Consider the following 13,890-nt stretch of genomic DNA (forward strand, 5'->3'; position numbering starts at 1 on the left):
CTGGTATAAAGTGGGCATTAAGTAAGGTTTCATCAGCTCTTCTTTTTCTCTGGCTCTTCTTGTTGCTCCATAAAAATTACTTTCCCCATTTTGGTAAATGGTAGAGCCACTTTCACCATTAGTGGCTTCCTTGCTTGGTACTGATGACCTGCACAGGGGATACTTTTTAGAATCAAGTAGCTGCACATTAGCTTTAAAGGAACCCTGACACTGCTCTTCAGGAGGTAAACAGTAGCGAGCAGCACACAGGTCGAATGTGTGCTATGGTTCATGAGGGCAGTCAAATGAGGCCCTCTTGTCTTTTCTGCAGACACCTGTGGCGACCTGCTGGTGACCCTGCAGTCCCTGAGCCGCCAGGGTGAGAAGCGGAGCCTCCAGCTCTCCGGCAAGGTCAACTCGATGACTTTCACGTTTGACAGTGTCCTCCCTGGAAAATACAAAAGTAAGACCCTAAGAGCCTCTCATGGCCCTTACATGCTTCCTGTCTTTCTAAGTGTCCTAAAACCCAGCTCTCAAATTGCATCCCAACTGTCTACCTTTACTTGTTTAACTCTTCTTTGGCCCTTGACCTTGAATGTGCTTTATTTAGCATCGGGCAATAATGCAGGAGCTGAGGCTCTAGGAACCAACTGCCACCTTATCAGGACAACTCATCCACTTCTCTTTTGGGAGGGTCCCCTTATTCATGCCATTTTATTTCTAAATGCTGTAAAAGAGTGAAATAATACACCATATGTTCTGCCACTTATCAGCTCTGACCTTGGCAGTCCCTGAGACTCAGTTTTCTTACCCGTAAAAGAGGAGTGATAGGCTTTCTCCAGAATGTAAGACTAAATGAATTATAGTTGGTAAAGCCCTTGCACAGTGCCTGGTAAGCTTTAGATGCTGGCAAACAATGGTTCTCTTTTCTCTGCCTTTCTCAAGAAGTTACCCATTGCCTATGTTTCTGTTTTTTCAAAGCTCAGCTTGGAGCTGCTGGCAGTGAATAGCTTATAAAGTCTACTGCTTTTTCTGGGGAGTTATATTTTCCATTATATCAGGTATTGGCTAACTATGGCCTAAGGGCCAACTGCCTGTGTCATAAGTTAAGTTTTATTTGAACACAGGCTTGCCTATTTGTTTGTGTATTGTCTATGGCTGCTTGTTTGCTGTAAACACAGAGTTGAATAGTTGGGACCATGTGGCCTGCAAAGTTGAGAATATTTGCTCTGTGGCTTATTATAGAAAAAGCTTGGTGATCTCTGGATATCTTATATGTAGCCTAATATTTAGACACAACTGAATTTCTTTCTTGGTGATTTTAATGGTCATTGGTTTAAATTTTTCTTCAGTTGTTACTTCTTCCAAGTATTGCTATTTGTGTGTGTGTGTGTATAATATTCATTGATATGTATGTATGCATATTTAAAGTGTGTATGTACACACCCACTTTTTTTGTTGTTGTTGCTAATCCTCACCTGAGAATATTTTTAGATAGAGTGGAAAGGAGGGAGGGGGAGAGGAAGAGAGAGAAACATTGATGTGAGAGAGACCCATTGATTGGTTGCCTCATGCATGAGCCCCAACCTGAGCCGGGGATTGAACCTGCAACCCAGGTACATGCCCTTGACCAGAACTGAACTCGCGACCCTTCGGTGAACAGGCTGATGCTCTAACCACTTAGCCATGCTGGCCAGGGCACACACACACATTATTAAAAAATTAGTGAATTCATTATAATTTTTCCCAGTGGTATTCTGGGATTGGTGTGCTCTTAACCCATGTGTCTCTTTGTGTTGTTCCATTTCCAGTAAGCATCATGCATGAAGATTGGTGCTGGAAGAACAAGAGTCTGGAGGTGGAGGTTCTGGAAGACGACGTGTCAGCGATTGAGTTTAGGCAGACGGGCTATATGCTGAGATGTTCACTTTCTCATGCCATCACTCTGGTATGCATGGCTTCTGAGGATCCTCTTATTTGGAAGGGCATTTCCTTTGGAGAGCAAGAAGGACTAGTGTGCCAAGATTATAACCATAGTGTAGTCAGTTTTCCTTTTCTGCCCTTCGACTCAGCCACCTAATATGGAAAGCGTCATCAGGGAGCATATAAAATCTCTCAGTGGAAGATGACTTTATTAGGGAGATTTCCTGGCTTCACATTAAATTCTGACTTTGGTGATTTGGGGAAGTTGCTGATGTAGTGCAAAGCACAGTGTTTTGTAGCCTTGGGCAAGTTCATTTAATGTTTCTGAGCCTTATTTTTCTCCTCTAAACCTGGGATCTTAATATCCACTTCTCAGAGTTATAGGGAGGTTTAAGTAAAGCTTTTACTCATTTAAAAATTCCTTGGTGTGTGCTGCTGTTACTTATTAACAGGTACAGCTGGGTCAGTTTCTCCAGTATATTTGTTTTGGTTCAGAAGACAGAGCTGAGCATCTTATTTTCTTGTCAATGTGCTCTCCGTGGCCTGATGGGTAGTATACCAGGTGGACTTCTGGAAAGGGAACACCTGTGCAGACCTCTAGAGTTCCACTTATGAATTTTATATAATTTTTTTGACTTGAAGCAATGGTAAATGTCATAGTCAGGTACCAGTAGAGGAACTGAGGCAAATGGCAATTAAGTGACTGCTTATGTTAGATGCTGGAGGATTTGAAAGTAGTGTTTTCAATGGCAGTTGACTGCTCTAACTGCTTAACTGCAAATGCTCAACAAACAGCTTTGTTCCAGGAAATGGGTTAATTAATTTGCAGTTGAGATTAAGTGGTGGACATTTAGGAAACCATTCCTTCCCTTAAATCCTTCAGTATATTTCTGTTTCCCTTAGAATAAGATCCTTATTCCTTAATGATGGCCAACAAGGCCCACCCTCAACTCCCACCTCACCTCCTACCACTCTGCCTTGCTCACTGAGCCCCAGCCCGTGGGCCTTCTCCAGTTCCACAGTAAGCTCGTTCCCTCCTCTGGGCCTTTGCTCATGCTCTTTCCTCTTCTTGGAATGCTATGTCTCTTTGAGAAATGTTTGTAGTTGGTTTTTCTGATCTTTCAGGTTGCAGCCCTAGTGTTTCCTACTCAGGAGAGGCCTGCCCTGAGACCAATAAGCTGAAGACTCACTCCTCTATGGGGGTCACGCTATATCCGGATCCTCTGTTTATTTTCCTTAGAGCTCTATTACTTACTAGCTGAAATCCACTAATTTCTTTGTTGACCATATTGATTTTCTGTCTACCTATATTAAAATGTAAGCCACCTGAGAACAGGAGCCTTGTCAACAACCAAAGCCCAGCTCTGGGTCTATCACATAGTAGGTGCTCAATAAATAGTTAACCGAATGAAAAAGAGCACATTTTTGTTGGAAGTTTCTGAAGGTTTTAAACTTTCCTGTGGCACCCAACTGCTCAAATGATTAATGGGCAAAACAGATGACTGGTTCTGAAACAGAAATATTATTAATCATCTTGTGTCTCCATCTCCCCCAGTAAGTCATTGTATTGGCTTTGGTCCCTTAGGAATTTTATCAGGATGGAAATGGACCTGAGAATGTGGGGATTTATAACCTCTCCAAAGGAGTCAACCGCTTCTGCCTGTCCAAGCCTGGTGAGTATGGGAGGATTGATGTGCTACATGTTAGGGACACAGAAAGGCACCACAGGATGGTTTTAAAGGCGTTTTCTATCTCAGTTCTATTTGCATCAAGCTATCAATTTTTGTTGTGGTCAGCATACTCTTGTTTTTCTCTCTCTTTCTTCTGGAAGGAGCACTGTTTTTACCCAAAGAATTAGAACTGGGGGCTGGCCAGTCTCTTGGGTTTGAGTTGGGTAGAGACCGCTAGGCCCTTTCACTTTTTTTTTAAAATTTATTTTTCAATTACAGTTGACATAAAATATTAGATTAGTTTCAGGTGTATAACATAGTGGTTAGACCCTTTTACTTTGAAAAATATTACCCCATTGGCCAATGATTTCCCCTTAAGAGCCATCTTTTTAAAATAAAAATTGGATCATCTCTCACTTTGCTTAAAATACTTTGGTGGCTTCACTCTCTTTTAACAACTTTGAGGTGAAATTTGCAGACCATAAAATTCACACATTTAAAATGTACGATACAACAATTTTTAGTAAGGTTTTACTACCATCACTATAACCCACTGTAGAACATTTTCATCACCCAGTCATATCCTTCATACATGTTTACAGTAAATTTCCTTTCCAGGCAGTAATCAGTTTTTTGTTTTTATGGATTTGCCTTTTTTTAGACATTTCATATCACTGAAATTGTACAATACTGGTATTTTGTCTGGCTCCTTTCACTTAGCATAATGTTTTTGAAGTTCTTCATACTGTTTTGGAGCGCATGTTGTAGCAGGTAGTTGTAGTTTGTTCCTTTTTATTGTTAAATAGTATTCTATTGTGAGGACATATTCACATTTTGTGTATCCATTCACCAGCTGGTAGATACTTGAGTTGGTGGATAGTTCCAGTTTTTGACTATTATGAATAATGTTCCTATGAATATTTGTGTACAAGTCTTTGTGTGGACATCTGTTTTCATTTTGTGGGGTTAAATGCTTAGGAATGGAATTGATGGATCATATGGTAAACTTATGTTTAATTTTTTAAGAAATTGCCAAATTGTTTTCCAAAGAGGCTGTATATACCATTTGATATTCCCACCAGCAATGCACCAGGGTTCTTATTTCTCCAAATCTTCACCAACATTAGTTACTGTCTGTCTTTTTTACTTAGCCATCCTGGTGGGTGTAAAGTAGTTTTATGTTACACTTTCCTAATGAATAATTGAGTCACTTTTCTTGGTTCTCAAGATAAAATACAAAATTCTTAACCTGACCTTGAGCTCCTGTATTATCTGCTCTTCTCTCTGCTCCAGGCACTTTGTCCTTATGTTTCAGTTATGATGCCTTTGGCTGCAAGTAACAGAATCCGCACAACAATGCCATCAAGAGTTGGGCTTAATTTGGCTCAGTAACAAAGTCTGGCGGCATGTGGCTACAAGCGTGGGTTCAGTGACTGGTAGATGTTAGGGTTGGTGTCTTTATGGTTCCTTTAGCCTTTTTCCTTGTATTTTTTCCTTGTACTTTCAATATGGCTGCCATTGCCTCAGAAAACTTGTTATGTTTAAGGCAGAAAGACCAGGAGAGGGACAGGCAGACATTTTCCATGTTATCTCCTCTGGTAAACTTCCTTTATGTCTTATTGGCCAGAAGCTTATCACAGGTCACTTCTAGCTGCAAGGGAGGCTCTGGACACATTGCCACCCCAAACAGAACTGTGGTTTGGTAGCAAGGAAGGATGTTCACCTGTTGGGGAAGCAACTAGCAAGTCTGTGGTTCAGATGTTCTCTGATTAAGTGCTTTCCCTGTGTCTCATGCCCCACTCTTCACCCAGCTCTGCCTTCCTACTGTCACTTCTTGGTTCAAATATTACTTTCTGGCTGTGGGAGGGCCTTCTAGTATCATCGATATCTCCCTGTCATGCTTTTGTTCATAACACGCAGTTCTTTCCTTTATTGCACTTAGCATAATGGGTCTGCTGTGGCGGTCAGATGCCACTCTCTGTAGACAGTAAGTCCCATGATGGCAGGGGCCATATCTGTTTCCTGCTGTGACCAGTACCTAGCACAATACCTGGCTTGTAGTAGGTGCATTAATATTTGTCAAATGCAAGAACAAGCAAAATGAACTGAGAAACCTAATCATTTTCTTCTGCTTGGAACTACACTGGGACTTACTCTGTGTGCTGCACACAGCAGAAGTAGTTTGAACTAATGTCAGTTTTTGTAAGACATGGCTAAAATGTGGGTTAATGACCCTTTGTGGGGAGTACATTGTTGGACTTTGCTCCTTCCTGAAACTGACTGTATTCCTCTGGCAAATGACATATGCCCCTAATTCAGTGTTACCCTGCATAAACTTCTGGCATGAGAGTGTTTGCTGTGATTGTTTCCTAATTTTCTGGGCCATGCCCATTTTAGGAATATTTACAGGAAGGAGTTCAAGCTGTGGTTATCTTTTGAATTTTTAACAGAATCTGTTAAGTAGAAAATTCTCAGTCTAAGTTGCGGTAGAAATGTACTTCCTGTTCCTTCTTCTGTACTTATCTGTTAGCTTGGTATATGTGGATTAAACTACTGTGAGCTGTTAAGTTATAGAAATTAAAGTCCTGAACTTGTCCGTAGGCTGTTAAATGGTTTGGGTCAAGGGTAAGATGCCATGAGCAGCCGCAGGAAGGGCACATCTGTGGTGTGTTGTGGGTCTTCAACTGAGGAGCTGCCTTTGGATTTCAAATGTTGGAATTGCTTAGCATAATACACCCTTTTCTCAAAAGGACTTTTGCTTTCCTGGCTGCAGGTGTGTACAAGGTGACCCCACGCTCCTGCCACCGGTTTGAGCAAGCCTTCTATACCTATGACACGTAAGCTGGGTGTTCACTGCTCTGGTGTTTGTGTGACTTCTGTAGAGAATGAGTGTGTACCTCTTCTTCAGTCATTTCTGAGAACAAAAGGAGTTTTTTGTAGTTTTTCTGGAAGAGGTAAGGTTAGGCATTAAAAAGAGTTTCTAAATAAGGATTTTAAGACACTTGGGTAAATTATTCTTTTTTTCTTTTTTTTAAATTTTAAATTTTTTGGTTTTCAATTATAGTCGACATTCAATGTTGTATTAGTTTCAGGGGTATATCATAGTGGTTAGACATTTTTATAATTTACAGAGTGGTTCCCCCAATAAGTCTTGTACCCACCTGGCGCCATCCATAGTTATTACAATATTATTGACTATTTCCTATGCTGTACTTTACGGCCCTGTTGTAACTGCCAATTTGTACTTCTCAATCCCTTCCCCTTTTTCACCAAGCTCCCCCCCCCCTCCTCTGGCTACCCTCAGTTTGTTCCCTGTACTTATGAGTCTGTTTCTGTTTTGTTTTATTCTTTAGATTTCACATATAGGTGAACTCATATGGTATTTGTCTTTGTCTCTCTGATGTATTTCATTTAGCATAATACTTGGGTAAATTATTGAGAAAATGGAGATAGGATCTCTTTCCCAAGAATTCTGTAAACCGAGGATGGAAGACTGTGGTTTTGAAGTGGATTAAATATGATTTTTGTTAACTCTTCCTCCAGCCCTCACTATTGGGAATTTCTCAAGCTCAAGCCCACCATTTCTGTACTTTTGCAAATGCTTGTGGGTGTCACTGGGCTTTGGAGATGTAAAGTTTTGGAGGGGAGAATTAGTTTATTCTTTAAAATCCTGATATATGTATTTCAGCCCAAACTAAGAGCAATTTTATGTAGTCTATTTCAGAGTCAGGAAGATGGCCCATAAAGGGTGTTGTTTGTGATTCTTTGAGAATGACTAGGTCATATTGCCAGTGTTTTATTCCCACCTCTCTGATTTATAGGTCTTCACCCAGTATCTTGACGTTGACAGCCATTCGCCACCATGTCCTTGGAACTATCACCACTGACAAAGTGATGGATGTCACTGTGACGATCAAGTAAGACGAGTGTTTCAGGGTGGGCCGAGTGTGGGAGGGTGGTGGTGAGGCCTGGGGGTTTCTCTGGCAGACTCTGAGGAGTGTTTTTGACTTCTCCTCTCTCACACTCACGGGTGGGCCATAAACTAACAGCAGCCTCGGTCCTTTTCTCTTGCGATTCGAAAATTAACTTTGGATGAGGAAGAGTCTTCTGACAGCTCGTCTCAGTGTCTTAAATTTCTCTTTCAACTCTTTATATTTCCTGTCTTTGCTTGGGGGGGGCGGGACACACACACTGATTTATTTGTTGTATTTCAAGTGTTTTAGCAAATCCAAAAATACTGCCTGTTTTTCTTAGAGCTTTTCTCGAAGGCTTGGAAAATAGAGACAGCACCTGTATAGGACAGGTCATGAGAGAGAAAGGATATGAAAGGCCGTCCCCTCACTGAGGGTCATGTGTATGTGCATGTCACTTTTTTTTAATCCTCACCTGAGAATATTTTTTCCATTGATTTTCAGAGAGTGGAAGAGGGAGAGAGAGAGAGAGAGAGGGAAAGAGAGAGAGAAACATTGATGTGAAAAAGACACATCGATCGGTTGCTTCCCAAATGAGCCCCAACTGGGGCCTGGGGATCGAGCCTGCAACTGAGGTATGTGCCCTTAAACCCAAGACCCTTCATTTCGCGGGCCAATGCTCTAACCACTGAGCAAAACCAGCTGGGGCTGAATGTCACCTTTGAAAGGAATTTTTGCAGTGTGGTGAGGTGCATCTGATACCTCAGTTTTCTTGAGAAATGAAAGATTTTGGCAGCCGGATTGACTTTGTCAAGTAGAATGGAAATCTTCGTAACTTTCTCTGTCCTTACCCCAGTTGAAGTTGCCTTTCCAGCTGTGCGCCGTGTTTCTGTCCACCACCTCTTCACTTGACCATCCTTTCAGAAAGTATTGAGAGTCCAGTGTGACTGAGCATAGGCCACAGCTCCTGCCCTAGTCTCGTGGGGGAGGCATGTAGTCCAAGAATCAGACACAGCTATAAAATTACAAGTGTGATAAGCGCTTTGAATTTGAACTTGTTGGGATTGGGGGCATTTAGGAGAGGCCAGCGCATGTTAAGCCAGAGTGATCCTTTAATAGTAGAGATCATATCATTCCTCTACTTAAAACTCCAGGGGTTTTCCTTTCCACTGGGAATGAAATCCAAGGTCCCCACCAAGGTCTGTGAAGCCCTAGTCCCCCTGGGACAGCCCCCCCCCCCCCCCGACCCATCTGACTCTTCCCTGGGCTCCTTTGCCCAGGTTGCCTTGGTCTCCTTGCTGTCCCTTGAGCATGCCTAGGGAGCTCCCCCTCCAAGACTCCTAGGACTTTGCACTTGCCCTCCCCTTGCTTGAGACACTCCTCACCCAGAGAGCCACATGGTTCACATATTCACTTCCTTCAGGGTTACCTGATCCAAAAGGCCTTGACTGACCCCCTAAAAATAGCACCCCCACACTCCCAGCACACTCTTTGTCCACACTGCTTTATTTTTTTCACTGTACTTGTCATGTGACGTTTTTCCTCTTGTGTGCCTCTTCCCTCTAGAATGTGGATTCTACACGGTTAGGGAATGTCTGTCCTGTTTATGGCTGTATTCCAGTGCCTGGTCCTCTAGCAGAGGATGTTCTCAATAAAGATGGCATAAAAGACAGAGGATGGTGGCATGGGGAGCACTCCATGTCCTCGGGAAATCTGACATGTTTTCATCAAGTCATAAAGTCAGTGGTATTTCATTCCAGCCCAGATCTACCAGATACCACTACTATCATGCAGAAGTTCAGTCTTTATTTTTAAAAAACTCTTAGTTTATTCAAATCAGGAAAAGCCTGTGCCATGTGGTATTTTCAGGTGTCTGGTTTTTTCACTTGTGGGTGACCACTTGCAGATATGTCAGATTCCCACCGACCACAGGGACAAGTGACCACATCCTCTGGGCTGCTCCTTCCTTCCCTCCAGGTCTTCCATTGACAGTGAACCCGCCTTGGTCTTAGGCCCCCTGAAGTCTGTGCAGGAGCTGCGGAGGGAGCAGCAGTTGGCCGAGATTGAGAGCCGCAGGCAGGAGCGGGAGAAGGGCAAAGAGGAAGGTGGAGAAGGAAGGACCAAGCCCCCTGTCCAAGAGATGGTGGATGAGTTACAAGGCCCCTTCTCCTACGACTTCTCTTACTGGGCCCGGTAAGCTCTCTCGGGCTTTTCTCTGCAGTGTCCTCTGTGCTGATATTCTTCCTAATGGAGGGACCGAACCAGCCAAATTGAAGTCTTTTTATTATTTCAGGTCTGGAGAGAAAATCACTGTCACACCCTCATCTAAAGAGCTGCTGTTTTATCCCCCTTCCATGGAAGCCACCGTCAGTGGAGGTAGGTGTCAACTCCAGGAGCCAGCGACTCAGCTTTGCTGCATTTAAGCATTTGTTCTGCGTTGTTGTTACATTGAAAGCATCTGTAAGGCACATAGATGCTACTATTTGATGGATGAATGAGTGAATGAATGAAATCAATAAAAGTAACTCTTGCTGTTAGAAAGGGGAGATCTTTTTGGAAAAGGACTTGGTTTCCTTGACATTACCAGGTTGACAGCAGAGGTTGGTGAAAAGCAAAACCATGAGTTGCTGAAATGTGAGCATTAGTCGTCCTGTGTCTGAACTGTTCATGGTGTTTGTATTTTTTGGTAGGGATGATGGGAAGGTCTTTTTAGGGCTGGATAATTAGAAGTGACTGCTTAAGGGGTGTTTGCCTTTTGGCTACTGATAGTTTTTTCTAGCATTATGGGTTTATTCAATCCCGGGCATTTATGTGGTTTGAGTTTGAAAGTAGAGTGTGTAGAAGAACCTGGCTTTCAGCAGGCAGTCTGTTCAGGGTGGTCGTTCATGTTGGATGCTCTGAGGTCGAGCAGCACAGCCTTTTACCTACTGTAAAGGCATCTCTCCCTGTCTTTGGCCTGTGAGAACCGAGAGAGGAGTAGTGAAACCCCAGCCTTTAGGTTTGCCTGCTAATGTTGTTGGCAGTTAAATGAGGCCTCTCCAGGATGGAGAGAGGCTTGGGCCCCTTCCAGTTATTGAAGTTTTGGGGACATTAAACAACTTCATTGGGAGGTTAGCTTCAAATATCTTGGTTTTAGACCCTTCTTTATTGGGAAGCCCCCAACCAGAAGACTCCCCTCCCTCTGCAGTTAGGTCTTGTTCTTCTGTTTACTTGCCTTTTTAGAAAGCTGCCCAGGGAAGCTGATCGAGATCTACGGGAAAGCAGGCTTATTCCTAGAAGGCCAGATCCACCCAGAGTTGGAAGGAGTTGAAATTGTCATCAGTGAAAAGGGGGCAAGTTCACCCCTGATCACAGTCTTTACCGATGACAAAGGTGCCTATAGGTAAGCCTGTGATTAAGAAACATTCGCATGGGACCACTTGGGGAGCCGGGATTTCCTTGCAGTTAGGCAATGCCTCCTGCAGGATCTGAGGCAAAGCCATCTCTGCATTTCTCTCTTTCTTCAGTGTTGGGCCCCTGCACAGTGACCTGGAGTACACAGTGTCCTCACAGAAGGAGGGCTACGTCTTAACTGCGGTCGAAGGAACCATAGGAGATTTTAAGGCCTATGCCTTGGCAGGCGTAAGCTTTGAGGTAACACTGTTTTTAAAAAGCAGTTTTATTCAGGTATAATTGACACAATACACTGCACATAAAGTGTATAATTTGTTATATTATCAACCTAGTTTCAACATGTGAACACACCCATGAAAACACCACCAAACACCCCCCAAAGTTTCACTGTACCCCTTGGTAATCCATCCCTTCCATCCCACCCTGCCGATCTGATCTGCTTTCTGTCACTGTGGATGTTTGCATTTTTTAGAGTTTAATATAAATGGAGTCATACAGGACGGCCTCCTTGTCTGGCTTTTTTCACTCAGCATAATTTGGAGATCTGTTACTTGAGCTTGTTTGCATGCCTTTTGGGAAGTGTTCCAAGCTTTCCTCCTCCTCTGCTCTGTGTCGAAGGATGCAGGGTAACCTGCAGGGGTGTTTGATGTCTTTCTCTCTTCCCTCTGTCCTTCTGGGAAGAAGATGCTGTAAGATGCACAAAGCGAGCCTGGAGATCCTTGAGTAGGAATATTTTGAACATGGAGGACAGAGGAAAAGAACAGCACATCACCTCGAGTGCAAAATGAAAATTCTGCACTGCAGAATACATTTTAAGCTAAATTGAAAGGTAGTTAAACTGGGGAAAAATATTTATACCATAAATAATACCCCCAGTTTACAAGGAACTACTAAAATTGTTAAGAAAAAACTCAATACAGAGAAGATGAACGAAAGATATGAAAGGCAGTTCACAGGAAAAACACAAGTGACTAATAAATGTAGAAGAAATGCTCAATTTCGGTAATGACTGAGGAAATGCAAAGAAGTTGCCATCAAACCACTGGGTTAGAGTTGCAATAATTAAGACCATATCCATGTTTTGGAGGGTGTGTATTTTCCCATGCGTAGATGATTTATGGAAATATGCATGATCCCAACCACTTTGGAGTGCAATTTGGTGGTATCTTTCTGAATTTAAAGTGCACATACCCAAAAGTTCTTCTAGGAATGGATTATTCAGGAAAAGAGAAAAACCTAAAAGCACAAAGATATACATGTTTGGGGACCTTTAGATTGTCTTTCCTTTTCCACCACAAAGATGGTTTCCTGGCCTCTGCAGCTGAATGATGTGCAGCTGTTAAGCAGTGAGGCAGATCTCTGTGGACTGGTAGAGGAGGAAAGTCAGGGCACACGGTTGAGGGAAGAAAGCACATGTAGTGTGTAGCGGGCCACTTTTGTCCCCCTCCCCCCAAGTAAACCTGCCAGTCTGTCAACAATAGCTGTAATGTCTATAAGCTTTGTGTGGACATCGAAACAGGTCTGGAAGACTACACACCAACCTGTTAACATCAGTTACCCCTGGGAATGAAGAACAGACCTTATGTTCCCCCAACAAATAACAATAAAAGAAAAATGACCCGTAAGAATTACCTCTTGACTTGTGCATTCCTGTTAACTTCAGGGTTAACATGAAGGTGACTTGCTCTGGTGTTCCCTTCTCACCCCCAGATCAAAGCTGAAGATGACCAGCCCCTCCCTGGGGTCCTCCTATCCCTCAGCGGTGGCGTGTTCCGTTCCAACCTCTTGACTCAGGACAATGGCATTCTGACTTTCTCAAACCTGGTAAGGTGGCCTGTAATCTAGCGCCTGCCTGTCTTCCCCACAAGGGAGCAGGGACGCAGTGTGTGACTTACAAATGCTGCCCGACAACGTGAGAACAGAACACCAGCGCGGAGTGTGTGAAGCTTCTCAGGGGAGCACATGTAATTAGAATATTGCTCTTACTAGGACTTAATGCACCTGATTCATGTTCCCTTCCACACACACTTCTTGTTTTCTGGTCACCCACTTGTCACAAAGACAATGTAATTAATGACCCTGGCCACAGCGGCTGCTGTGTTAGGCGGCCCTTTGTTTTACCACAGGATCCCGTTGTTTAAGATGCTGAACCTTGTTCAGCAGTTAGCTCGTGTTTCTTCAGCAAAGCATACTTCACATGGTGTGAAGATAGTGCCAAGTTTTCAGCCCCTTGGCTGGTGGGGACTCAGGAAGTGTACATTAATTGGCCATCTTGTCAGTCCTGGGAATAAAGTGACTGTTACAGGGATGTCACAAGCAGGCAGTGATGTGTATCCGAAAGGCTGCACGCTGTGCGGTGATGTATGCTTGGGTCCAAATCTTCCCTCTGCTCCTTACTGGCTGTGTCATCTCGGGCAGGTTACTTGACCTCTGAGCCTCAGTTTCTTCATTCCTAAAAATCCAATGATTGCTACCTCACACAATTACTGAAGGCACATGATAATGACAACTGCTATTGCTATAATTGTAATTGCTGTTACCCTCACTATTTATGGTAGAGTTATTGGTATCTTTCTGTCTGTCTAGGAAGCTCTGATGCTCTTGTGGCGTCTGTTTCATCGTGACTTTAGACAACCCCCTTTAAGCCCAACCTAGATGTGGCCACAGATGCTCAGTTTGTGGTTGGTTGTCTCTCGGCAGAGCCCTGGTCAGTATTACTTCAAGCCGATGATGAAAGAATTCCGGTTTGAGCCATCCTCCCAAATGATCGAGGTGCAGGAAGGGCAGAATTTAAAGATCACCATCACCGGATACCGCACGGCCTACAGGTAAGCAGCCCCTGCCTACTTCCCTCTCATCCAGGCCTGGGCTGTGGAGTCACCCTCATGCTTCTGTCATCTAGATGCTCATTCCAGCCCTCATATGCATTTTATTTGGGAGCCAGGGGAGATAAGATATGAGGTCCAAAGATTTTTGACTGCTTCCCTTTCCTTCTAATAAAGTAGTGATTCAGT

The 13,890-nt window shown here is 43.4% G+C and overlaps 1 protein-coding gene across 1 annotated transcript in view; it reads left to right on the top strand.

Moving 5' to 3' along the window:
- LOC308555374 (BOS complex subunit NOMO1) overlaps nucleotides 1-13,890 on the top strand; it is a 46,963-nt gene that overhangs the window by 22,913 nt on the left and 10,160 nt on the right. The window contains exons 14-24 of the mRNA XM_081133618.1: nucleotides 311-442; nucleotides 1,791-1,927; nucleotides 3,488-3,575; nucleotides 6,346-6,409; nucleotides 7,394-7,489; nucleotides 9,461-9,676; nucleotides 9,777-9,859; nucleotides 10,706-10,865; nucleotides 10,990-11,116; nucleotides 12,587-12,700; nucleotides 13,577-13,704. Of these exons, the coding sequence (XP_080989744.1) occupies nucleotides 311-442; nucleotides 1,791-1,927; nucleotides 3,488-3,575; nucleotides 6,346-6,409; nucleotides 7,394-7,489; nucleotides 9,461-9,676; nucleotides 9,777-9,859; nucleotides 10,706-10,865; nucleotides 10,990-11,116; nucleotides 12,587-12,700; nucleotides 13,577-13,704 (1,345 nt within the window). The remainder of the gene's footprint in view (nucleotides 1-310; nucleotides 443-1,790; nucleotides 1,928-3,487; nucleotides 3,576-6,345; nucleotides 6,410-7,393; nucleotides 7,490-9,460; nucleotides 9,677-9,776; nucleotides 9,860-10,705; nucleotides 10,866-10,989; nucleotides 11,117-12,586; nucleotides 12,701-13,576; nucleotides 13,705-13,890) is intronic.

Source organism: Miniopterus schreibersii (assembly GCF_964146895.1).
Source record: "Miniopterus schreibersii genome assembly, chromosome: 3".
NCBI classification, from domain to species: Eukaryota; Metazoa; Chordata; class Mammalia; order Chiroptera; family Miniopteridae; genus Miniopterus; species Miniopterus schreibersii.